Source organism: Anticarsia gemmatalis, chromosome 5 (assembly GCF_050436995.1).
Source record: "Anticarsia gemmatalis isolate Benzon Research Colony breed Stoneville strain chromosome 5, ilAntGemm2 primary, whole genome shotgun sequence".
NCBI classification, from domain to species: Eukaryota; Metazoa; Arthropoda; class Insecta; order Lepidoptera; family Erebidae; genus Anticarsia; species Anticarsia gemmatalis.
In genome coordinates this window covers 9,505,020-9,530,720 of record NC_134749.1, presented here as the reverse complement: position 1 = coordinate 9,530,720, position 25,701 = coordinate 9,505,020, and the positions used below count along the sequence as shown (strand labels likewise).

The 25,701-nt window shown below is 38.1% G+C and overlaps 1 protein-coding gene across 4 annotated transcripts in view; it reads right to left on the bottom strand.

The window, feature by feature from the left end:
* The window catches only part of grn (GATA binding protein grain), a 97,529-nt gene that overhangs the window by 55,920 nt on the left and 15,908 nt on the right, over window positions 1-25,701 (bottom strand). For 3 of the 4 annotated variants that reach the window (XM_076114702.1, XM_076114705.1, XM_076114704.1), the window contains exon 3: window positions 9,253-9,795. In XM_076114702.1, coding sequence (XP_075970817.1) covers window positions 9,253-9,795 — 543 coding nt within the window. The remainder of the gene's footprint in view (window positions 1-9,252; window positions 9,796-25,701) is intronic. The other variant, XM_076114706.1, reaches the window with a different exon arrangement.

The following is a 25,701-nucleotide window of genomic DNA, read 5'->3' as shown; positions in this document are numbered from 1 at the left end:
AGGGATCTAAGAGTGAGCCCAGCAATTTCAGGCCCATTTCCATCTTGCCTGCGGTTAGCAAAATCTTCGAAAAGGTCATCTTAGAGCAGCTCGAAAGTCACTTTAACTCGAATCAGCTATTTCATGGTAAACAGTATGGTTTCACAAAGGGTAGGTCAACAATCGATGCAGGTATTTCGCTCGTCAAGCATATCTATGATGCTTGGGAGACATCCCAGGACGCCATTGGGGTGTTCTGCGATCTCTCCAAAGCATTTGACTGTGTCCAACATAATACGCTCCTTAGGAAACTAAACCACTATGGAATTAGGGATACAGCGCTAGATTTACTTGCGTCATATTTGAGTAATAGGATTCAACGAGTAGATATCAATGGTGTAAGGTCTTCAGGTTCTGCTGTTTCTCTCGGCGTGCCTCAGGGTTCGATACTCGGTCCGTTTCTTTTTCTCGTATATATAAACGATCTCCCCTTTCAGGTGCAGGACTTATGTGATATTATATTATTTGCAGATGACACTTCACTCATTTTTAAAGTAGATCGTTCGAAGTCTTGTTTTATTGATATCAATAGTATTCTTGAACAGGTCCACAACTGGTTCACTTGTAATAATCTGTTATTAAATTCTAACAAAACTAAGTGCATTAGGTTCACTATGCCCAACGCGAGGAATTTAGGTACTAACATAGTCGTAAATGGGCAAACTATCGATTTGGTAGATTCGGCAACTTTTTTAGGTATCAGTCTGGATAGCAAGCTCCAATGGGGCACTCAGATAGCGCATCTCTCGGGGAGACTCAGCTCCGCCGCGTACGCAATCAGAAAAGTAAGACAGTTTGCTGGTGTGGATGCGGCAAGACTGGTTTACTTTAGTTATTTTCACAGCGTCATGTCTTACGGTATATTACTGTGGGGTAAGGCTGCTGATATAGATGTTATTTTTGTCCTTCAAAAAAGAGCTATCCGTGCAATTTATAGTTTAGGAGCGCGAGACTCCTTGAGAGAGCTTTTTGGGCAGATAGGGATACTGACGGTGTCATCACAGTATGTGCTTGCAAACTTGTTGTATATAAAACAAAATTTAGGGACTTTCGCAACAAATAGCGATAGACACAATTATAACACTAGAAACAGACACAAATTAGTAGGTCCCCATCATCGTTTACACAAGGTGCACAATTCGTTTGTAGGTCTCGGCATTCGTTTCTTCAACAAGCTTCCCAAGCACATCATGGATTTACCCCTGCCGAAATTCAAAGTTGCTGTTAAGGAACATCTCGTTAGGAAAGCTTATTACAGAATTGATGAGTATCTAAACGACAATAGCTCTTGGGATTAGTCGCTCGCTTGATTAGGATTCTTTGAAATTAGGGAACTTTGCTATAAATTGTATAAACTCAGTAGCAGTAGGTCTAATATTGTAAAATATGGGCAATTAATGATGCAAATAGGTGATGTTACGTACAATTTGATGTTATTCATAAAACTGTCATTTTTTTTTCTTTTATAATGTTCACAACCAGTGTGCTCACTTGCTGCCCATATTCTTATTATCACATGCTAGTAGGTGCTCCCAACATACGGTATGATCAGAGACTAATAAATAACCTAGCTATATTAATTTAACTTAATTGACGTTTAGTCTATATCGCTGATTGTTGGCAGCTCCTCGCATGATCAATTATTGTATCAACCACATTGTAAAACTTTTGGCGATTGAAAAGAGTGGCCGTGAGTTTCTCGCTAGCTCTTCTCATAAGGCTCTACCCCCTTTCCGAGCTAGTGGTAGATTCAGTAATTGTAACGACTATCATAAGTGTCAATATTTGACCTAAATGAATAAATGATTTGATTTTGATTTTGATTTTGATGACAGAAAATCACATTCAGAAACATTACAAATAGAATTTCACTAACAAAGCATGCTAACATCAAGCACTTACGTAAACTACGTCATCCTTCACAACACTGTTTATCTCGACATCAACATAATTGCAATTACTACGAAAAAAAATTGTAAAATATTCAATTAACTAGGGAAAGCGCGACGAGTTTCACTTTGAAGAAAAAATATCAAGATTTTTTACACGCAAAGGAAAACTAAGAGAAAGTAACGCTGCCATCTGATCGCTTGACGGACATGTACGAAACGCCCTTAAAATGTAGTTACAGTCAGCCAACAATACATGGTTCTTACTTAATATTTGCACCTTGAACATGCCTTTGCAATAATTTTAAAAATGCTGGCAGGAAACAAAACAATAAAAAATGCAATTACCGTACATGTAAATCAATAATGCATATTATTATTTTCGTCTGTAACAACAAAAGCGAGTTGCTACAAAATAAATAGTTGTTGCAAAAACATTGGTGAGCGTCTAGCGACAAACAGAGCGGAACCAGAGCTATAAAGTATTACCCACATGCTAATTTTCGTTGTATGTAATTGTACGTACGTACGTCTAAAACAATTTCCTACGCAAGCCATCGCACCTCATCCATGAACCGTTGAATTACAAACCTTTTCAAAGTAATTAAAATGAGAAAAAACTTTAAACCAACACTATAAATATTTGACACCTAATTCATCAAAACTATTGAAGCGATAAAAGGTATTAAACAAATGCAGAATTAATAGTTAATTCATGCGTTAAGTAACATGCAATATCGAGCCCCAGGATGAGCCGTCCTCCGGGAAAGTGTAAATACGCTTTTATAAATACCACAATAAGCAATTTGAACAAAGTGCTTACATGGTTAGTGAGAGGATGTGTTCACATATGGGATGCGCGTGCACCGCCCACAATCTTACTCTAAACTCGATTACACGATCGATGATTTACCGAGATCGAATTTAAAAGCTCGTTACACCTTCGCATCCTCTCGCGAGGCGCTCGATAACAGAGCTAACTACAATCAGTGTGGGAATATCTGGCGGCGCGTGACAAACACCCGCTCGGTGCGTGCCTCTTATCTATCTGTTTGTTTGTATACAACTGGTTTGTACTCGCAGATCATATCGATCGGAAGTGTATCAATAGGCATCGTAATAATTATGTATCTAGATCTGATTATCCAAGTCCCCAGACGCGCTGGGGCGGCGCGCTGAATAAATAACGATACGGCGGGACGTCGCGAGGAAGGTGAAAGTACTCCGCTGGCCGATAGAAAAAATACCTCAAACGAACCCAAAATGTTTTACGAGCTTTAGGCAGTGCAGCCATTCATCTTTTTTATGTAAAACCAGATCAAACCCGGCAATTAAATCGCCCGGACCTTATCGAAAACTTATTGCGATCGAACCGACGACTCACTTTTTGGACTAACCCTTTATATTTTTTGTAACATCGATAAAACCTGTAATTTGTATCGAAGTTTGTAATAAATAAACACCAATAACGATTATTAGGAAAAAATAACAGGATATTACACGAGCCACAATGTTTTATGATAGTGTCTCTCGCTAGAGACGGATTTAGTTCATTAGTAACGTCTCTATTGGTAAAAACGTTTGTGAAAGCAAGCGGGGCCGCGGGCGGCGACGTTTCACAAGATTTACAGCCGCCAGCCCCTCATACATCGACATTACACGTATTATTAAAGAGAACACTGCTCTGATTAATTACTATTCGATTTAATTGTTCGATCCGGTTCAACGGTAACGTTTTAATACATTCACACCGAAAGAGTTATTTCTTAATTTCCCCTGACGGAGCGACGAACTAGCCGCCGCTCCGCCCGCACGTGATTTAGACGCCAAATAAAGATATCATTTTATGTTATTCGTAACGGTACTAGTCCAGAGAGAATAGCTCTCCTGAGCCTCCGCGAACTACGAGGCTGAGCGAAAAATTCCAGCGTTTATTCAAAATTAGAATGCGGCTCGCTCTCTATTGGGCAGAGTGACGTGCGGTCGTGACGCGGCGGCGCTACGTGACCGCGATAAAAGATTTTCATCTGCCATATTTACGTAGGCGAGTGGGCGGTTTTTATTTTTCGAGAGTCTCCAGGCGAGCACACTCCGTGCCGTCGAGGACTCGCAAAGTTTTCACACGCTCCCGCGCGTACGGAAAACACTGCACACGATTCCGCTGAGGCTGCAACTCACTCGAGCGCTGTTGACCTCTCGGAACTATCGATGCGTCCCTAACAGACGAAGCCGGCCCGTTACTGGCCGATCAAAGCGCCAAGTAAAAACGCCAACATAGTCACGTATAACGTTAATGTGCATCAGGGTAATGTAATTTAAATGAAGGACTAATTCGATCCCGTGTACCGTGACGCGCTCTCTCGCCGCATCGGCCCATCAACACGTAACGGTGAGGCTATTTTGCATACAAACCATTAAATTATTGCTCAAAACTTATTCTTTGTTGCGCCACAGAGGCTGTTATTACGCTTTAATTATATGCCTGTATGCAAATAGAAAAATTTAATGGAAGCTGATGGTCTCGCTCGAGGTTTATTTTTATTGAGCATTGTGTTGCCAGGAAATATTTTAAAAGCAAAAATGTTACGAGTCATCGACTCGTTAAATCTATTTCACTTTTAGTGATTTGGCAGCGGTTCATAATCCGGCGGATGATATAACAGTGGATGATCAGGAATGAAGCCATTTTTCACGGCGGCTGCACCGCTGCGGACCAATGCTGCGTCGGTCAGCGATCGGCGGACGCTCGTATTTGCATTCGTTATTAGCATACTGAGAGATAATTACGTGTGACGAGCGATGCGATGCCGCTCAGTAGCGACTTGCACTGAGCCCGATGTAATTATTATACCGGTCATGTGATCCCGCCACTAGCCAGCACGCTTCTAACGACCGGTCCCTGCTGATATTTTTTGCAATAAATAGATTTCATTCTACTACTGTTCGATTTGCATGAACCGTTCTTGTATTACAAGCTCGTTAGATAACGTAACATCTTCGTCCTCTAATTTTATAATTGAATTAATCACTGCGGCTCCGCGGATGTCCAACGTAAAATGCAAATTTGGTTGATGCAATTGTAGCCAACAATACAGGTCGGCAGACCGTGACGAATTTACTATACCTACCGACACTAACTTTGTACAATAAACTTGAAAGCATTCATTAGTGGTTTTATAAATACGTCGGATTAAATAAATTTGTGTTACTAGATATGTGAGTTGGTAGAACATTTGTCTGAAAGAGGTGATCGCAGATTGTAAAACTAATAACATATTAAGAGTGGTTCGGTCGTCATTCCTGTTGTCCGTCGGTCCGTGGCGCGGCCGCTCGTCGCTAATATAATTGGTTGCGCAACCACACTGCACTCGTTGCAGCAACGCGACGCGTGTTTTGCATACAAATCAGTTAAAGAACATTATGTTCATCGTCTTTAAACAAGACTATCAAAATTTTTAATTAAATATCAAAACTGATTTCTTTTTAATTTCATCAAGGCTTCCCTTTGTTGTTATCAACAGCTATGTATGTCCTTGTATCTTACTGTCTATAAATCATCTCACTTAATTACACGCGATTCTAAGCTTTAAGCAGTTGAAATAAGAAGAGAACCCGCTGATATTAGAACAAAGCGGTACAATGGAATTGGTACATAAAATCATTGGATAATTTGAATACGGTAAGTGAACGTAACATTGTTTTAGAAAGTGTTGAATGGTGTTTAAGAAATAGTCTGTATAATAACAGGTTGGTATTGGAACTGACCGTTTATTATTCGTATTGCCCTTTCCATGACATTCTTCTAATACAGAATGCGTTTTTGGTCACGATTTTTCGATTGTTCGATCTAAATGCTACGTTGTACTTAATCTTGTATCATTAGTTGGTTTGTATAAGGAATTGATAGTATAATATTAACCACGGATCTCCAAAAACGCGAAACTCTGTAATTCTAGTTTGTTGTGTTACTAACTACAGATCGAGTGAACCCTAGAAGTTTTGACGCGATTTAAGAATTGGAAGTTAATTTACATTTGTCAATATAAACAAGATCATAACGAGTGTCACAAGAACACTGCAGAATTGAATTGAAATATGCAATGTAAAGATTATTGTAGAAAACTATTAAAATAACTCAAGTGTAAATTAGATTTAAAGACCTGTTTTTTAGCTCGTAAGTGGTTGCTAACTATAACACAACAGAGAACATAAACGATATTTAAACCTAGTTTAATCAATCTACAATCATCTTCAAACAAGTAACCCCTCAAGTATCGCTATCAAGTACATTAATTTGTTCTAAAATCCGCGTATATTGTAATAGACAGGAGGCCCGAGGTCAGGCGATCGCAGGCAACAATGGAATGGTCCACATCCGGCCGCACCACATTATCATAATACCGCTTCCACCAAGGAACTGCCACCTACTGGCCGATATAACAACATGCTGTACATAACTACTTATACAACACCCTGTAAATCTAATAGGCTGTTTGATTCGGTGCCTATTTCGGTATGATGTTGGTCTATTTTATGTAAAGGGTGTGTTTAGTATAAATTATCTTTTATGTATACATTTTTGAAAAACTACTTTGATTGTTTTAAGAAACAATATAATTATATTGTCAGACAATCATTGAAAATACGCCAAGTCTATATTTCACGTCATGCGCAGCGCAATTTTACCCACTGCTGAATATAGACCTTTATATTTCTTACAGTGAATTTTATTATAATCTTGCAAAAACTAGACATGTGTTATTATGATTTATTTTATTAACGCGCACATCGCACTTCTGTTCTTTACGTAAAGCAACACTGACTCTAATGACTAAACAATTACTATCGTATTAATTTGAACTTGTTTCGTGGCGATTAATTGTAGAAAAAAAAATATTAAAAACAAACAGTCCTGTTGCATCGTACTACTATCAATTAAATAAGTGAGCTTATAAACAATTTTCAATTACAAGTTACGTAGGAGCGTGTATAGAGTTTTTTACGACAATTATCGAGAACACGTTGGGACTAACAAAAACTTAACGACGCGTAACATTGTGTAAATTGGTTCATACTCTGATAGGTGACTGTGGAATCTTTACTTTTTTGAACATCTGCACATTTTTAAAGGAACTATGATTATAACTTCATTACAAGATGCTATTGTTTTGTAGGTGGAATTGAGTTTTTGTGTTTCAGTGTTTGTCTCTGCGTTCAAAATGTTCATGTCGTTTAAATTTTTAGTGCTTTGTATGCAAGATTTGCTTTATCCAAAAGTGAAAATAAAGTCTTTAAAATGAATAAAGTAACAATGTGTCTTTACCTTAAAGTCTGCGTTCTATAATCCGAGACATCATAAATTCAAAACTTAATGAAGTACTTATGAATATTAATGATAGTGAAATAGGTTGTATCTTTCGTTAGACAATGGACGAAACTACAGCTGACATGCACTATAACAGATTAGATAACATTTAAAAAATTCGCGAACAAATTTAAAAGAGGGATTCCCGTTCATAATACACGGAAGTTTAAATGAAAAAGTAAACGGCCATTCATTAATGGCTTTATCCAACGCAATTAACTGCGCGCCTACGTTTTTTCAATACAAATCTAATTATATCATGAGAAATCCATTATAATCTAAGAAACGCCGTGAGTTTCAAAATGCTAATTCGTTGAAAATTTCACAAAATATTGAACAAACATAATAGTAACGGGAGGTATATAATTGTATGTCTATATCAACAGTCATTCTATATAATTCTGCACATTCATTATTATAATATGAGACAATACGCCGCCATTTCAGTTCCCGTCCATTGTCAAAGTTTAACAAGTACGAAAGACATAATTACATTTTCAAATATAAAATAAAGCTGCATTATGCGGTGTTAATACAATTAGAATTGTGTAATTCTTTGTTATATATTTATGAATTTGATGTGTGACTATGTGTGTGTGTGAGTGTGTGCTCGCGTTGCGAAAACTATTGCATCTTGCAATTGTGGTAGTTAAAGGTCATGCGTGTGCCACAATATTACACCCATGTCAAATTAGTTTGTTCAACATTAATTCACACAAGCATTTTTAATGTTTCACACCAACTTTTTGCCAGACCTGTTCAACGCGTGCATGTTTGTAGCGTATCTATTGGCCGTTTATACTGCCACTAGGCCCACTAGGGATTGCTTGAATTAACATCTTTCATTGTAACTGAGAACCATCAAAAAAACGTAGGTTTTTGGCATAGTCTTCGTAATTGGTATTGTTTCTTAAATCTTGAGCAACAGTTTAAAAGTAATGCCTTCAAGTTTAGTAATTGTGTGAAAGTAAGTAAACAAAAGCAGTCACCGTTCGCTTCTAATTTAGACGATTGTCACGACACTTAATAGAAATCTACTTAAGTGAATTTATTTAATTGTCTACTCGAAAACAATGGCAGGTCGCAATTAAATAATGAGAAACGTCTAATTTGTTTGGTCAACATCAGACGAGGCCGCGTCAGTTCACATGTTCTGGAATAACAATGAGTGCGCCTGCGCCGACCGACGCCAACGAGCTTCTAACACGATAAATAATATGTACGAGCTGAATAATTTACAAACAATTCATAACTTGAATTGACTGCGGGTTAAGTATCTCCTCTGTTGAATACAACAGCATCTGGCATAATAGATAGAGACCTGACTTCGGATTCCGATAAATGCACCGTTAGAGAATTTATTACCGGAGCTGCAAAAAGCCAATATCATAAATTACATTAGTACATCCACCACCGTTAAACAGTTAGTAAAGAAGCGTTAGTAAGGACATGAACCCAAGCCTTCCTCGGTACCGTGTTAAATGGAAAACGTGTGGCGCCACAACCCCCGGTGCAAGACTGCAAGACTCCGCGCTTATCCGAACACATCGCGATACCAATATCATTCCACAATACCATTTGGAAATACCAAATGGAATACAAATCTTACCACGTTTATCGAATTAATATATCGCGATTGTCGATGAGACAATCTGTACAGAGATTCTAATTACGCGAGAATATCTCCGACGCCATTTTGTATATACTTCGATTAGCGAGCCTTGAACGGCTGCTCGTATTTGATTTATCAACTGATTAGACATTGTACATTTAAATGAAAGCTTTTCTAGTGAGCAGTCATCGTTGGTTTAGGCTATCTAAATGACTACTCCAATATCGTTTTGAATGTCGGTCTGGCGACAGTCGTGGCTGTGATCGGATAAGCGCAGGAGATGGTGAGTGTGTCTCAAGTGTACGCAGCGAGCGGTGCAGTGCGGTGCGAAGTCCCCGCGGACTCACCGGCGCTAGTTCGCGTCTTGTTCGGTCGCGGCTTGCTCTGCTGCTGCGCCCCACTATACCCTTTCCCCTGGTAGTTGTAGTAGTCGCCGCCGGCGGCATTGTACTGCGCGTTGTATTCCCCGGAGGGCTGGCTCGACTCCTGAGGGCACGAGTCCGGCTGCGCACCTTCGCGCTGCTTCGACGGCGGTGCGCCCATCATGGGCTTGACGTCTCCGCAGAGCGGCAGCTCCTGCTGCTGCTGCATGAAGGCGACGCTCATGGCGGTGGCGTGCGCGACAGCCGCCTGGTAGTCCTGCTGGCCCAGCGCCGCCGCCGCCACGGAGTCCGGCGTCGAGTCCTTGGGCGGCGTCGGGGGGAACGAGAACAGGGGATGGGGATGATGGTGCTGCGCGGGCGAAAGCGGCTTGTCCGCCGGCGCGCCGTCCTGCTGGAAGCCGCTACCCCACGCGCCGCCGCTCAGCGCCTTGGACTCGAGCCAGGGGTGCAGCGGCGTGTGGAAGTGCGGCCGACACACCTGCCCACTACTGCCGCTTAACGTCCGACCTGCACACAAAAACGATACCTTAAAACTATCACGACTCAACCATAATAGTGATGACGACTCCGCAATTTGATTCTTAAACCGCTCGTGTTTAAGAGCGTTTAAGTAACCATTACCATGGACGACAGATCCGACGATAGGAGAGTCATTGTAAGACGAGACAACAAAACTTGTTGTCATTAGAGCGGACAATTTGGAGGCGTTTTGTTACCCCGACGCGTTCACCTAAATTAATATCATTTGTATCTAACAACTGGTGTTTCACACGACATCTTCATTCCCAAATATTGTAATTGTAATGGTGAATATTCCGGGTTCTAATGTCTATTTGATAAACAAATAATGGAGGTATTACAGAGCAGGTCTCGATGGTTGCGTCCGTGAACAAAAGGCCTTACTTTTCCGAAATGTTTCAAAAGCGGTGTACACAACACTGAACAATTAAAATAGTAGGCCAACTGGAAATTTCATTAATTATGTACATAGTAGAGTTAGTTTTGATTATACACTATGTTGATTAGTTTGCATACTCGCTTCGTAAATGTTTTGATCATTATATTTAGTTCATCATTTAAATTTAGAGGCGATGGAACGTTTGGCAAATTGTTAAATATGTGGGGATTAAAATTGTTCGTGTATTCGCTCCCCAATTTTAATTTCCGAGGCAGCATTCGTCAATTATTATTTATAGAAGTGAAAGCAAACATATGTACGGGTGCATTTGTTGTCGGAGGGTGGCCGCCGTAATGATATCTGTGTTGGTGAACTGTGCGTCGATTGGTTGATTTTTGTTAGGGGCGCATCCCTTCACGCTATTCCCTAAGGTAATGCGGCAGGGAGCACACATTTGAGGCATCCCTGCAGCGCGCTGCGGGTAGTTAACTGCTAGTTACAGTCAACTAACTCGCCAACATATGTTTCATACTATGTGATTTTAGCGATACGATTGAGCGTTGTCGCTTTTGCAATATGTAGATGACTAACTAAGATATAACAATACAAATTAATACACCCTTGACCTTCCAAAACAAAGCCGAATAAATGATATGGTTGCGTCAATGAATTCGTCACAAACAATGTAGTAGATATATCTACGAGAGCCCGCATCGCGTCGATCCAGGTGTCGATCGCAGTTTCAGATTATCAGCGATTCTTATCACAAGGGCACCCGTACATTGCGGCCTAGTCACGGCTAGACCAGCTGGGGGAATGAACTCCGCAGACAGTGAACGTCGAAAGTATTTAATTAGTGAAATCTGATTTGTATGTATAGATACCTGAAACCTGCCATTCGATTTGTGTCCCCGAATTCGTATGACAGATTATATGACTGTAAATCTGATAATACAAAATGAATTCCCAAAGTGACTCATGACATATTCATAAGACTTTGTAACAGACAGATTTCAATCAGAAACTACTGTAACAAAGTCGCACTCGTAATTATTTTAGAGGGCCAGTTTGTGTGGTACAAAATGTGGTCGGCCGATGAGTTAAATGGTCGATAACATCGAAACTCGAATGTAATTGTCTATCGAGTGGCGGAGTGATTACGGCAAACAACACGAAATAAAACAATAATCAATCCGTACGCGCGTCACATTAGGCGGAATACACACAACAACGTTTTGACAGCGTCCGCGACAACCGGGAGCCACCCCTCGCGCGTTAGGCCGCGTTCACAATAGCCCCTGCGATGGCGGACCGATAACGCGCGTATGAATAATTCCTGTTATCGCACCATCTCGCCACATGCCCTACCTGCCCTGCTACCACGCTACTCCCAAACACCCGTTTGTAAACCGACGGTTTAATCCTTTCCCCTGTAATGAGGCGACATCGTTACATATCCAGCGATATCGTGGTACCGGCCGGCCACCGGCGCTTTTTATTCATTAGAGGGCTGCAAGTTTCGGCCATTGTACTAGATACGCAGTTTGTATACCACTAAGCCTTGATTGTTATGGGATTTCGTGTTTTACAAGCACGCGGGGCTAATAGAAAACAAAAAACTATGCATTTAATAGTAAGTACGGCGGAAATTGAGTTAGGATCCTCTTTTTGTTATCTTTAGATCTCTGTTCGAGTAAATACGAGTACGTTATACCAATATGGTTCAGTAACCAATTGTTGTAACCGCCACTCGCCTGTTGACAGTACCTCACCTAAAAACATAGAGCTGTTCTTTGTATTGGTTTCATCCGGAGTACTGACCACTTCCTAAACTATACGTGACCATATCTTATCTTAACATAATCATCTATTCTGTCCATTGGCTCTGTTCTTTATGGGACCGACTTTAAATATTTTCGACGAAGCCACGACTCTATGAAAATAATAAGTCAAATGTAATATATTACTACAGCGTTATGAGTAGGCAAGAAATATAGGGGTCGATCAATCAATATTAGCTAAAACACCCCTAAGTTTCACAGTGGTAATTAAAGCCAAGTAAATACGAAATCAAATCATAAACCAATCATAGCTAAGCCGTTAGTTCCCACAGCCGGCGCCGAAACAAAACACCGGAATTGAACCCCGGCCCTTGCCCCCATGTGTCCTACCCCAGCAGATGCAGCATAAGATCTTATCACCGCGCCACAGGGCACTGGTGTTGTTCAAATTGACGATGCACTGCACCCGCCTTGCTCATTTACTGTAACGGTTTTCTACCCTCCTGATTTTTTAGCGCGCAAATTTTCACATTCACTCATGCAAATTTACTTTGTGCTTGGCAGGGGACATATTCTAGGTGAATATACTGTAAGTATACAGACTTAACAAGTTCCCACTGCAAGCCCAAATATTGTTTGAATATGATCTTATCTCTATCTTTCTACTGTAATTAACTGTTCTCTTGTCGACTAAAAATGACCTCAGATTTTGGTTTTGCCTTGCAAGCTCATTATGATTGTTAAGTATGACTTGGAGGCAGATTTTTATTTTATTTTTCCAATATCTTTTCAAGATTCAAGCGTGCGTATATTGAAAATCCTTAAAAATTCATTGACTCCATTAGCCCGCCCCTTGGTGCTGCATCCACGGAGCGTAAAGGCGTGGTCACAGAAACCGAACTCCCTCCTTTATGCCTGTGCTTGCGGCGAAAATTGCCCCTTACCGCTTAAACTGCCTCATAACTGGTGCATATGTACGTAATAAACTATAATACGTGTTGTAGCAGCGTGACGTCTTCCGGTGACAGTTACAACTTGTAATAATTATGTGCCCTAGAGTTGGGTTATTTTATTGCCGGCATGATATTCACTTTCTGCCGATTGAATGGAAGCTAATGATGAAAAAGGTGGCTGTTTCGATAAGATCTATAGGACTAAGTATGACAAGCAGGCGTTGGTTTGTTTTAGTAATATCCACGGAAAGACTGCCAGAATGAAAAGTATAGGCGGTTGAGGATTGTTTCATAAGCAAGAAGTGATATGAGGCATCGTGAGAACTTTCCCGGGCCGCGTCAAGGTCAAGCGGCCAGCGTCGTCCAGTCTGCCGCGGTTTATTTGCACGCCGTGACATCAGCCGCATCCGCATGCGAGCTGCGTGCCCGCGTGTGTGTTGACGCCTTTACAACACCCAATACACACGCCATCTTATCCCTTCCACTTATTGTATTTAGACGTGTTATCCTTTGTTCCCGCGGCGGATCATTACGTGCCCGATCATCGCTACATCGATAATCCCTATGTACCTTGTCATAAAGGACATATTCCCTCGTGCAACGCGCCCTGTGAAATGTCCGACGTGTTAGCGAATGATAAATGTAGGCGTCGGTATCGCGTATCGGATCTCACCGTTCGCACGCCGAATTAATTTTAATTTATTGATCGTCGTATCGACGACGAGTATTTTAGGTGCCTACTAACATCGCAACGCTGCTTTGCTTTTAAAGTATTTATTTACAACACTGTCGCTTTACTGGTTAATATATTGCAGGGACAGTTGGGCTACTTCTCATGATTCTTTTGTTGTTTTCTCACCTCGTTACCGTCCAAATTGTAACATATGTATTTAAATGACGATTCTCGTTAGATGTTCACGTACTCTTCACTCATTTATCATTTAAATATAATGCATACCATATAATTTACATATTAATGCATCATTATTTAAATGAGTACGTTTTTCAAAGAATTATCAAAACATATTTTCATGAGTGCCTTTTACGAGCTGTGTTACAAAGTTCGAAGCGGTGGTTAACTTTATAATTGTCAGTAAGGAACATTTGCGAGCAAGATGACGGTCGGGTGGAGAATATTCGCACGCTAATTAACCGGATTTCCCTTATTATGAAAGTATGTAAATTAAAATTGGAGCAATGAAATACCTGTGAAATTCGGTAGATGTTTTACGACACTGTGAAACTTTATATCCAAATACCGCAACGAATCAAACCCAAGCTGGTCTGTAAGTGCGGTTTTGGTTTATGCTTTTTGTGTCTGCATTTTATACAGAAGTCACCGCTCTCTCGACAATACTCGAACTATGAGTTCACTAAGTAGCTTACATACCAAACAGAACTTTATCGATCAAACTATGAATGTCGAAGCGCTTTTGCAATAGTGATCGACTTGCGTTCCGAAACGTCAATGAACTTGGTTATGTGAATTCGGGGAATACGATCCGAAGGCGAAGTCGAAAGTGATCAAATACGCTCCCATAGCGTTGTGTGTGTCTTCTACAAACTATTTACTTCTAATTCCTCTGTGTACAACGTCCAATTTTTTTTTATGATCGACATAGGCGCGTAGAGAATGGTAAGCGCGCTCACGGGCGGTCACACCTCACGTTACCTTCTGATTGGATTATAATGCTTTTATATTACAATTCTTATTATTACGGATGGGTGCTACCGAGTGGCGTGTGACAAGTGACGTAAGGAATAACAACTAGTGTCGAATAAACGGAAAGCCTGTCTTGTCGAAGTCGACAACGCGACGCTAAACTTCGACTGATTCGAAACACAATCGATCGCGTTTAATATCCGGATTTGTGTACTAATTAAAATCTATGTTCAAATTTCAATTAGGTTCACGGCTAATTAGTATGTTATGGAAACTTGAGTTACCATATTGTACCTAGTTTGTAACATTAATAGGTATTGGTATAGATCTTATTTATAAAAATATGTAGAGCCATTATTTTATTATTCTATTGGTAAGAAAGCTTCCATTCTAATATTTTAAAATGCCAAAACTAACACAACTTTTCAATTTCATATTGACAGTCGAAATTCGACGTCAGTTTTCGACTAGTCGAATTTGATATTCGAGGCGACACGATCGGCTAAGCCTTTGGATTAAGGTTCGACTATTCGTCGTCACCGCGTCGTGGGTGTCTCACTGATTTATAACCTCACATCATAACGATTATGGCCTTTCTTTAAAGCAAGTAAACGCATGTCTAATGGTTAACATAACTAATTAACTGTGAGCAACTGCTTTTTAAATAACTGTACTGTATTTAACGCTATAAATGATATATTACTTTCGAGAAAATTTAGCCAATGATATAATTTATGAAAGGTAAGTTCGAAGTGATCTAGATGTTTAATCGATCTTATGAATGACTGAACAAATGTCCTTAAGTTTTATTTCTAATACAATCCTGATTCTATCTGAACATTTGGACGTTATCTTTATTAGATTTAATCTAACTCTACAAATAATAAATCGGTTAATGCTACTTGTACTTTACTGTCGCTTAGTATCGATCCAATCGATTATTTATCGATTGTTTTTAGTGATAGTTATATAAGTTATTATACGCTGTAATGCATTAGCTTAAGGTTTAATTTCAAATCGTACGTGCAACGAAGATGATACTGATATTAGGCCTAAAGTACTTATAAAACATAGCTGCTACTTCATGACAGATGTCCAACTTTCTGACTATTTTAGTTCAATCAATTTCTGTGATTTTTACAGAAACGCAGACAATGACTTAGTAATTTGCCTTCATCCTTGAGAAGTTCGCAAAGCCAGTCTGTTCGTAAAGTATGCAGAAATGATTGGCAGTAAGGTTTCTGTGCCAACGTAATGCAATAAATGCTTCCTACTAACCGTGGGTTTACGAGATAATAGGACAATTTCGTCTCGATCGCACTGACACTGTTTGGAAGGAATTTCTTGCATACAGGACATGTAATTTCAAGCGCATGCGCCCTGCATACGCAATGCGCCCGCCTCGTTGGAACCCGGGGTGGGTACATTGTATTTTTATTTTATTTTCTTAAGAACCCATCACTTCTCATTAAGTGGCGTTTGGAGAATAACTTAACATCAATAATGTCCGGACACGAATTTTATTGTTATTGCATTTTAATAAATTTCATTGTTCCAAGAGTTGTCAATGGCTCTCTCGATACATTTCCTAGTATTTAGGAAGGAAATTCACCTTTTGTTGTTGTTTATTGGTGAGATAAATGACTGCTACTTGAATACAATGTACTGGTAGATTTTTATAGCAGATACTTATGTCTGTAGGTAAACTAAGGGCGGATTGTGAGAAACTGAGCTGACGGCTCATTGAATTGAGTGAAAGACATGTCACTTAGCGAGTAGTAAAAAGGAAATTTCGTTTATACTTGTCATATAGATGTGGCATACGGCATCTAATAGAGCTGAGTTCCTACATTCAAAATACTTAAGACTAAACAAAAATCAAACGACGCCGAATCTAGACAGTCATTCAATACTGCGGTTGTTTCAAATTCAGCATCGGACAGGAAATTCCAGTCAAATTCATTACAGAACAACACAATCACTTGGAACTTGAGTCGTAAACCGATACTTCACTCATTGATATCTCAGTAGTGAGATATCGGTACTTAAAAGAGCTCATAGCTCCGTGAACTGACCGCAGGGCCACCGTAGTATGTCACGGTACACTTGAGAGGGATCAAAGACGCCGTCCCGGTGCGTATGCGCAATACCACCGACTACTTTCCACTACATTTGACTTGACAGCTCAGTGTTTAGTGCACAGTAATATATGATTTCTTTTTTCAAAGAATGTGTAGTAAGCTTAACGTAATTTATTGCTCAATTTAAAATGCCGTGTGTGTTCAATTTGCAATTTTAAACTAATAATCTGAGTCGACTAACGAGAGCTGTTAAAAGTGTAAAAAGGGGAGTTGTTAGATATCTATTTTTCATACTGATTGTGAATTTCAGTATCGTTTTGTCAGTCATTAATAATACTAATTAGCATCAATTTCCTTTGCATAACAAATTGTAAATATGTACTCTATTTTTCCTTGAGCAAAATGATCAATCTATATCCCTTTAAAGCTTATGTCCATTAGGAAACGATACATTATCTTCAAAAATAAGATCATTGTTTACAACACAGCAAGAAGACACTCGTATCTAAGTGCTACTTCAGTAAGCCAAATCTCGGAAATGACTTGAAAATGATTGATCGTAGAGAGAGATATCTCAATAATGGTGAAATGCGTCAATGATATACGTTTTTTGATATCGCGGTGTTCGATTCTTACTAAATCAGGTCCAGTTCAAATAACGTTTCGCCTTTTGACGCCATTTGCGATAATATTTATTGATAACGATCGCCACAAGACAATACTGTCTCCACGTGTCAGGGATGTACTTGATACCGTTTGAAATCTGCGTAAACACATACGATTAGATTAACTCGTGCGTAAATGTGATTTCACAATATATAGTAATGTATTTTAACTGCATTTTTTAATCTCGAGTAGATGTAGTACAATAAAAAACAAGTACTCTATCAATTTTGTAGTGTACTTGAATTCAAGGGCGATAATCTAAATAAAATGCACCCGAATACTTTACAAAGTAATTTCAACTAAACAGATTTTCCTTATATGGTGAATATGGTATAACAAAATAATGACAACATGGTGTTCTACATAGAAGCACGTTAGGCACGACATGAACACAATATGAGTCGTCATCATTTCCATAATTAATAACCGTGCACAAGTCACGACGATCAACAAGCGTGATCTAAGAAGCAACAACTCTTCAGAACAACACCAAATTGTTTTACAAGCCGCGATTTATTGGGTTATAGGAATTGTTGCGAAATTACAAGTTTACGTCGGGCCCGGTCTCTCTGACCCCACAAGGCCCACAATCTTGACAATGGCGAAGCCGGAGTGTTCCAGTAATAATGCCTATAATGACGGCGCCGGCCGGCAGCATGCTTACATAACCGCTCGTGACTTGCGCATTACGGTATCGGGAGAAAAATACGAGTCCACACTACACAGGCACGCATCTCATCATCACACTATCTAATAAACAAACATTATATTAACACCGCTGATTAACTAGGTGTTTCATAGCTCAAAATTAATTCGATTCTTTCTAAACTTCAACGAAATTAAGCATAAAACTACTTAAAGATGATCATATATTTTAGTAATGCTTTATACAGCATTATTAGTTTCTGATCAATTTAAATAGCTCTATAAATTGCAATAGAATTTTGTCATTAGAAGCAGCTGTATGCAAAACAATATTAACGTAACACGCAATCAGAACGAATTCTGTGATCATCGTAAGGCAACATTTTCAGTAGTTGACTAATATCTTTAAAATTAATATTGTATAAGTGATGGAATGCGTCCCTGTCCACGCAGCTCGTTCGCTCGTCAACTAGCTAAACTTAATCCTACTAGATAAGTTCGAGCGACCTTTCGAATGATTCATGACGACGCAACGGTGTTACACTTAATATTTAATAAAATAATAACTCATTACATCGCTGTGCAATAACATTTTAAATGTCATCAAAGCCTATAATTATATAAGTTTTAATCCCCCCAACCTATTTATTTTCTGTTCGTAGCACGAATCTATTAAGATATTAAATCTATTAATATTTTAATAGTTCTAGGAAGATGATACTGACCTTTCATGTTAACAATTCTAATTTGAAATGAAACTTTTCCATAATATTCACTGGCACTATGGAATTCTTCGAAACTATATATTTGTATACATCCATTTAAATTTTAAAGTGGAACAATATAATATTTAAATTACTAGTACTCTATGTTAAAAACATGGAGCTTAATTTCGTTGTAGTTTTAAAACATTTGGCGAACTTACAATAAATATAATGTCTTTCAAAACACAAGAAGCCTTGCAGCAAACTACAAATTTACCAGCAAATTATTCCTAAGAGGATGTCTACCTTTAAATCCAGTGATACATTTAATATATTATATCAAAATGGATAGACAAGTTCGGCGTTACATTGCAATCAAATATAATAAATCAACGGTAACATTATTACTTACTTAGTGGACATTTTAATCAATGTTATTGCGATGACAGATCGCTACGATCGGCCCGTGATCAATATAGCAATATAGCTATAACCTCGGCGAGTCACGAATAGTGCATAGTAACATAAACAATATGTTGTATGATTCGTAGTCCGTTATAGGTGTAATGACGTCACGTTACAGGTTTTATTTGACGTGCTACTTTATATAACAATGCATGTACGTGTTAATACTTCGTCTTCTGTCGTATGACAATTGTGTCAACTAATGTATCTATGAATGATATAGTAATGTAAGCCACTTTGTGAACTATAAGACATCAATCTATCTTTGATAAGGAGAAAGTGCAATTGAGAGAGAAACGGTGACTCTACGTTTGTTAATAAAAATCATAAAGTCTATTGTCAGTTACCTTACTATAACGGTAGAATAACTTTAAGTAATCAAGCCTTCCTTTTGTCACCATATCATCTACCAGCCAAAGAAAGAGATGTGCTGCAATTCGTTTAAACTAAAATGTAATGAAAAAATATTTCCCTAATTTTCACCCAACTATCACTATCTGTACTCTTTTTAATGTTCATATAAAAAAGTCTATAGCAACTCAACTTTTGTTGCTGCAGGAAATGCCTTTGAACGGGTGACTAGTTAAACACAAACTATTATTACAGGTCTAGTAATCTAGTGTACCTGAACTACTAGACAAACCATTGACCCCTGTTCATAATGCACCTGACGTCCGGCAACAATGCGTCCAGTTTGTGTCCGTGTGCTTGTAATAAGAGCACAGTTTGTGCACAATAACCATCATCAGAGCGATGCGCGGACGATGCGCAGGCGCAGCTGCGGTATTACCTCCTTACAACGACCTCCTTAACTGTTAGGATAGAGATTTGACGGGTATTGAAAATCTCTTGCACAGGTCCTATTTTAAATTCATATGTTTTAGCAACCTGCTTAACTGTTTTAAGGATAGTAGAGATTTGACGGGTATTGAAAATCTCTTGTAAAGATACTATTTAAAATTCATATGTTTCAACAGTGCCTGACAAGTTTCTTTTAAATTTATGTGTCAGTTAATTTACACTTTTCGGTCTAATTTTGAATTGGGCTGTGTTATGAGATAACCTTAAGTGGTGAAACCGAGCCGAAAAGTTTTAGTAAAACGGTTATTTGTAAAGCATTTAAGAAGTAATTGGAAGAGCAATGGCTAAAAATGATATACCAGTTATTAAACTGTCCCATACTTAACAAGATAATTAATTAATATTTGTTTAGTCTAGTTAAAATAAAAAGCAATGGATAGCAAGACTTCATGCGTTAAAAAATATTTTAAATTACCCCTTAAACAATATAATACAAATGATAATTACTTGCACATAACTCATACAGAGTATAAAATATATAATGAGCTCTGTTACTTAAGTAAAGTCAAATGGTTATTGACACTAATTACATCAGGAAAATACCATACACTTGTTATGTCTTCTAACTAATATATGATCATTGACCAGTGCTAGTTAGCAATAATATTATACTCTTGAATAAAACCTTTTTATTATAAGACCTTCTTTTGACTGCCATAAATAAAGTAGATCTATGGTTGAACGCATTCAGATAGAAAATTGTTTTAAAAATAATATATTTTCAAATTTTTTTGCATACTATATTGTCTTTATTGCACTTAATGTAGAATAAAAAAATGATTGATGATAACGAAATAAATAATTGTTAGGATATTTCATTTACGTTGTATTTATATTTTTTCTATGGTTTCATAAACCATAAATCCTCCCTAGTTTTATTTATTTTAACGTAAACTTATATTCGTTACTTTTAACAAAAGAAAAAAATGTTTGAATTAAACGCGTTAAAAACATTATTTATTTAAAATAAAAACTAACGAACAAGCAATCAGGTAGTCAGTTTCTTAAATGAATTCTTATTTATCAATAAAAAAGTTAATTAATTCCGAAGCTGAAACACATTTGCGCCATATTTTAATACCATGTGAATAAAACCCTCCTTTGTGAAACAAGTGCGGTAAGAGCAGCGACCATGGAACGAACCTCGTCGACAAAGATTAACGACCGGGTAATTCAGACTCGTCATTATGACTTTATTATAAAACTACAAGATTAAAACTATGTTTGTTTTAATTTACTAGCAATTAAAATTTTTGATAAAAAATATTTTCTTTTATCATAAACAACGAACACCATCTTCACGCAGACGATAGTTCCACTGTTGTACTCGTAATCAATGCCGAAACTTTCAGTAGTAGATAAAAATCAGTTAATAAAGCTCGTGTATCCAAAGCGATCGCTATCTGCATTCAAAAGTAACAAAGAAAGACAAATGCCAGAGTTTCCTCGCACAAAGGAGTGTCCATTCTTCAGGTCGTGTGCGGTAATGAGTCTATGTCGCTGGTCGGTGGTAGCCACTACAGAACAGTGGGGCATAAATCATGGCGGGCCAGGAAATCATTCATCCTCGGTAATGTGCTGCGAAAATAGGCTTCCACTCGGGCCGGCGCCGCGACGCTAACGCCCCGCGCCCTAAATGTTTTATAAAGTAAAAACGTACCACGTTAATGAAAATATAAATCTAAAATTGTTGGCAATTTACACAACAACGGTTTTTTAACATGTACACACCACGCCACGAATGCCCCAATTATTAACTGCGTATAGTTACCATTAAAAACAGGAAATCTCGATTAAGATGGATCGCTAACAACGCTCAATTCCCAGTACTTAGTGGTAGGTATAATAACTAACTGCAAATAATAAAGTTATTAGCGAGATTATGATGGCAATGGAAATATTAATCTTTGAATCTGTTCCAGTTCTCGTTATATTTAGCTTACAAAGAAAAAACTTGAGCAAAACAGCAACTAACTGTGCGCGGCTAGTTTTAGATTGAAAAACAAAGAGTTGGCTTCTTTTAAACATTCAATTTGTTATTTGGTAGTTTAACTGGAGATACTCTTATCTCTCATTGTTAGATAGTGTCTATAAACACAATGTATATAAATCGTGAATTAATAATTAAGTCTCAGTTTATTGTAGTCGCTCTGTTAACAAGTTATTTTGTTGGGGCACGATCGCCATTAGTCCGACATTCGAGCCCAATCAATTAAAAAGAGTACAAGGCACAGTTCATTGGCCGTTCCCACGACATTTTTGTCATAACTTCTGCTTAAGTTTTAAGCTGTAACCATTCCTAGGGAGGTTCGTAACCGCATATCGATGTATGACAAATCGTGACAAAACCACCGACTCATCTACACTAGTTCAAGTTCTACCGTTTTCTAAAATGTAGCACACACGATTTTGAACCTTGTTACTTTGTGATAAGACGTCATTAGGGTATGATTTACTTGTTGCAGGGAGAAGAATAAAGTTGGCGATTGTATACACGAATTCATGTGGCTGAGCCGCATGCCTGCGCCTTCGCTGCCTTCATCCATCAAGCTCGGTGCGCATCACCTTCAACGTGGCAATCGACCGGAAACATACTCCTGGCAACACTCTAACTCGAACAGAGAACATAATTAGACGACTTTTTGTCCCTTACTAATGCAATTCACGAAACAAATATCGCAACACAAAAACAATTCGAGAATTGACTTTTGCTGCACACTTCAACAACAAACTTGCGTGTTCGTTCTTTTTTAAGTGAAGCAGGGTTTCGAGCGATATTGATGATTCTGCATTAAGATGCCGTTTAGGTTCGTGTTAACATAACTGAATGTTCACAGCCATAATAAAACTAATAAAAACGTACAACAACCATGTGCCACAGCAAGATACAATTAGCAAAAAAGTAATTACTTTTAATTTCAAACGGTGGATATTATTTTCACTGGCTAACTTTTTGCCGCTTCAGAAAAACACTTCCTAACATGTCCCATACGCGATTATTATTCATTGTCATGCGAACGACATGGAAATATTACGACTGTCCCTTTTCCTCTAGTGTGACGGTATCTATCCGTCTCTGTCGGCGGCCGGTCGCCAGAATTTAATATCAAATATCAATATTTGGATGCAATCAATCAAAGTTAATCACGCGAAAGATATAAAAGCAAAATGAATACATTAAGTTCTTTGGTGGACGGCGTCGGGTGCATTGGAGCGGACTGTACCGGCATTATTTTTTGTATGGGGCCTAATAATGACCGATTAGGAAAAAAATACTCTGGGAACTCGTGTGCCCATTGTATTAAATACATTGTCATGACGTAAGCACATTTAAATATTAATTAGCTTGGATTAGAATGGTAAACTGGAGGTAATCAAACGGATGCGGTGTTCTTCGAGCGTACATCGAGTACATTCATCTGTCGGTGTAAATGTCTTGTCTTACTTACTATGGATTGGAATAATTAAAGTCTAATGTGGTTAATTCGCTTCGTGTGTTGTGAGAGCTTTGCGCGTCGTGTCACGGATTTAATTTACTATGACTGTGAATAAAATAGCATGCTGAATAGTTTTTCAAATTGACAGACAGAAGCAAATCTTGTTTGTTGAAATAGTTGGAGTAAGAAAAGAGAATCTTAATTAATTAATTAGTGAGTTATTTAAGAGTATTTTACAAGTCGGATAAGCAGTGTCGTTATTTTCATTTCAATATAAGTTTTTATAAGATTTAAAGTTAAGTTCAGAGTATAATTTTAAACAAATGTCCAGTTAATTTAGCAGTTTTAAAATTGTTAATCAAAATATTAAGCAACAACCAAAGAGACCTAGGTTCTAAAACAAAGCCAGACATATCAAATTTCAAACCACAACTTAAAGACATTCTAAACCACAAATCTAAGAGGATCTAGACAAATAGTCCATTGAAATGTTACATGAGATTTACATTTCTTAGAGGACGCAATATTTTTTTTGGAACATGTAAGGGGGGTCAATAGAAGCTTAACTTAAAGTTTGTGGGGTTGCCACTCTTGTCCCCCGGCCGCCATCTTGGAAAAGGGGTGGAAACACTTTTTTCGCTATATCTCGGAATCTATGCGTCTTACAATAAAATTGTAAAAGCATAATTTGTAGCAAATTATTTTGTCTACAAATATGTTTAATAACTTTTTGCCCTAAATTAACAATTAAACAAGTTATAAGGAAAAAAGTGCAATTTTTTTACAATTATTTTCTTTATTGCTCTATAACTTTTTTTAGCAACAGCCGCGTGGATGGGTCTCTGAGGTTAAGCCACGCTTGCCGAGGTTGTTTGGTGGATGGGTGACCATCTTACACATATTGAGTTCCTCCCTGTTTCGGAAGGCACGTTAAATTGTGGGGCCCGGTTGTCATTTTCGAAGATCTTTGACAGTCGTTAACAGTAGTCAGGAGCTTGAAAGTCTGACAACCAGTCTTACCGAAGGGTATCGTGTTATAGCCCAGGTAACTGGGTTGTGGAGGTCAGATAGGCAGTCGCTCCATGTAAAACACTGGTATTCAGCTGCATCTGGTGAGACTGGAAGGTGACTCCAACATAGTTGGGAAAAAAGGCTAAGCTGATATGAATATATAAAAAAAAAATAACTCAGACCAATCTTGTAGAGTATTTTTCGAGGAAAATTTTCCTTTTATTTTTTTTAATTTCATTAATTAGAAACTCAGCAACAGCGCTCCGACATAGACCGGATTCGGAGAGAAAATTTTTGTAAAAAATTTTTCACTATTTTGCTTATAACTTCTTTTATTGTTAATTTAGGACAAAATGTTACAAAACTTATTTGTAGACAAAATAATATGCTACAAATTATGCTTTTACAATTTTATTGTAAGACGCATAGTTTCCGAGATATAGCGAAAAAAGTGTTTCCACCCCCTTTTCCAAGATGGCGGCCGGGGGACAAGAGTGGCGACCCCACAAACTTCAAGTTAAGCTTCTATTGACCCCCCCTACATGTTCCAAAAATAAAATTGCGTCCTCTAAGAAATGCAATATTCGGCCCTCAAATTGTAACATTTCAATGGACTAAAAGAACAAAACTGTAGCGCTTGAAAAACTTATGTAATTAGGTCAACTAGTCCCCGGTACACACGATCGATAGCACGCCAAAGTTTTAACTACCAACGTCAATATAACAAAACACTGTTTCTAGTTGTTACAACGAATCGATATTGTAAGCACCCTTGTTTTTAAAATTGTTAACTTGTATTCGCAGGTTTGGTGGTTTAATATTTGTATGTCACGCAGTGTGGTCTCGGCTTAATTGTAAGATGAATGTGAATGGAGAAATAATTTATATAGAGATTACAGATCTTTGTGTATAAATATTGCTATGTGTATGTTATGTGTACGTTGTGAAAAATTATGTAAGTATGTAAGGTATATACATAACATACTTACGGTCATAGAAAAATGCATAAGTAAGCAATAAGCATTTATTCTTGGTTTGCGCTTTGATATTACTAGAGTAATGTTGGGGGCTGTCTAGAAGTGTTTGTGTACAAAATACACCAATAATTTTCCATTGACAATGTTCCCATAATATATATGGAGTAGTGCGAGCCTATTTCCATTATATTAAATTAGAAAATACGATAGTCCGACATACAGGATCTATCTTACAATCATTAGCGAACGCATTCCTTGCAAACTAACAAGG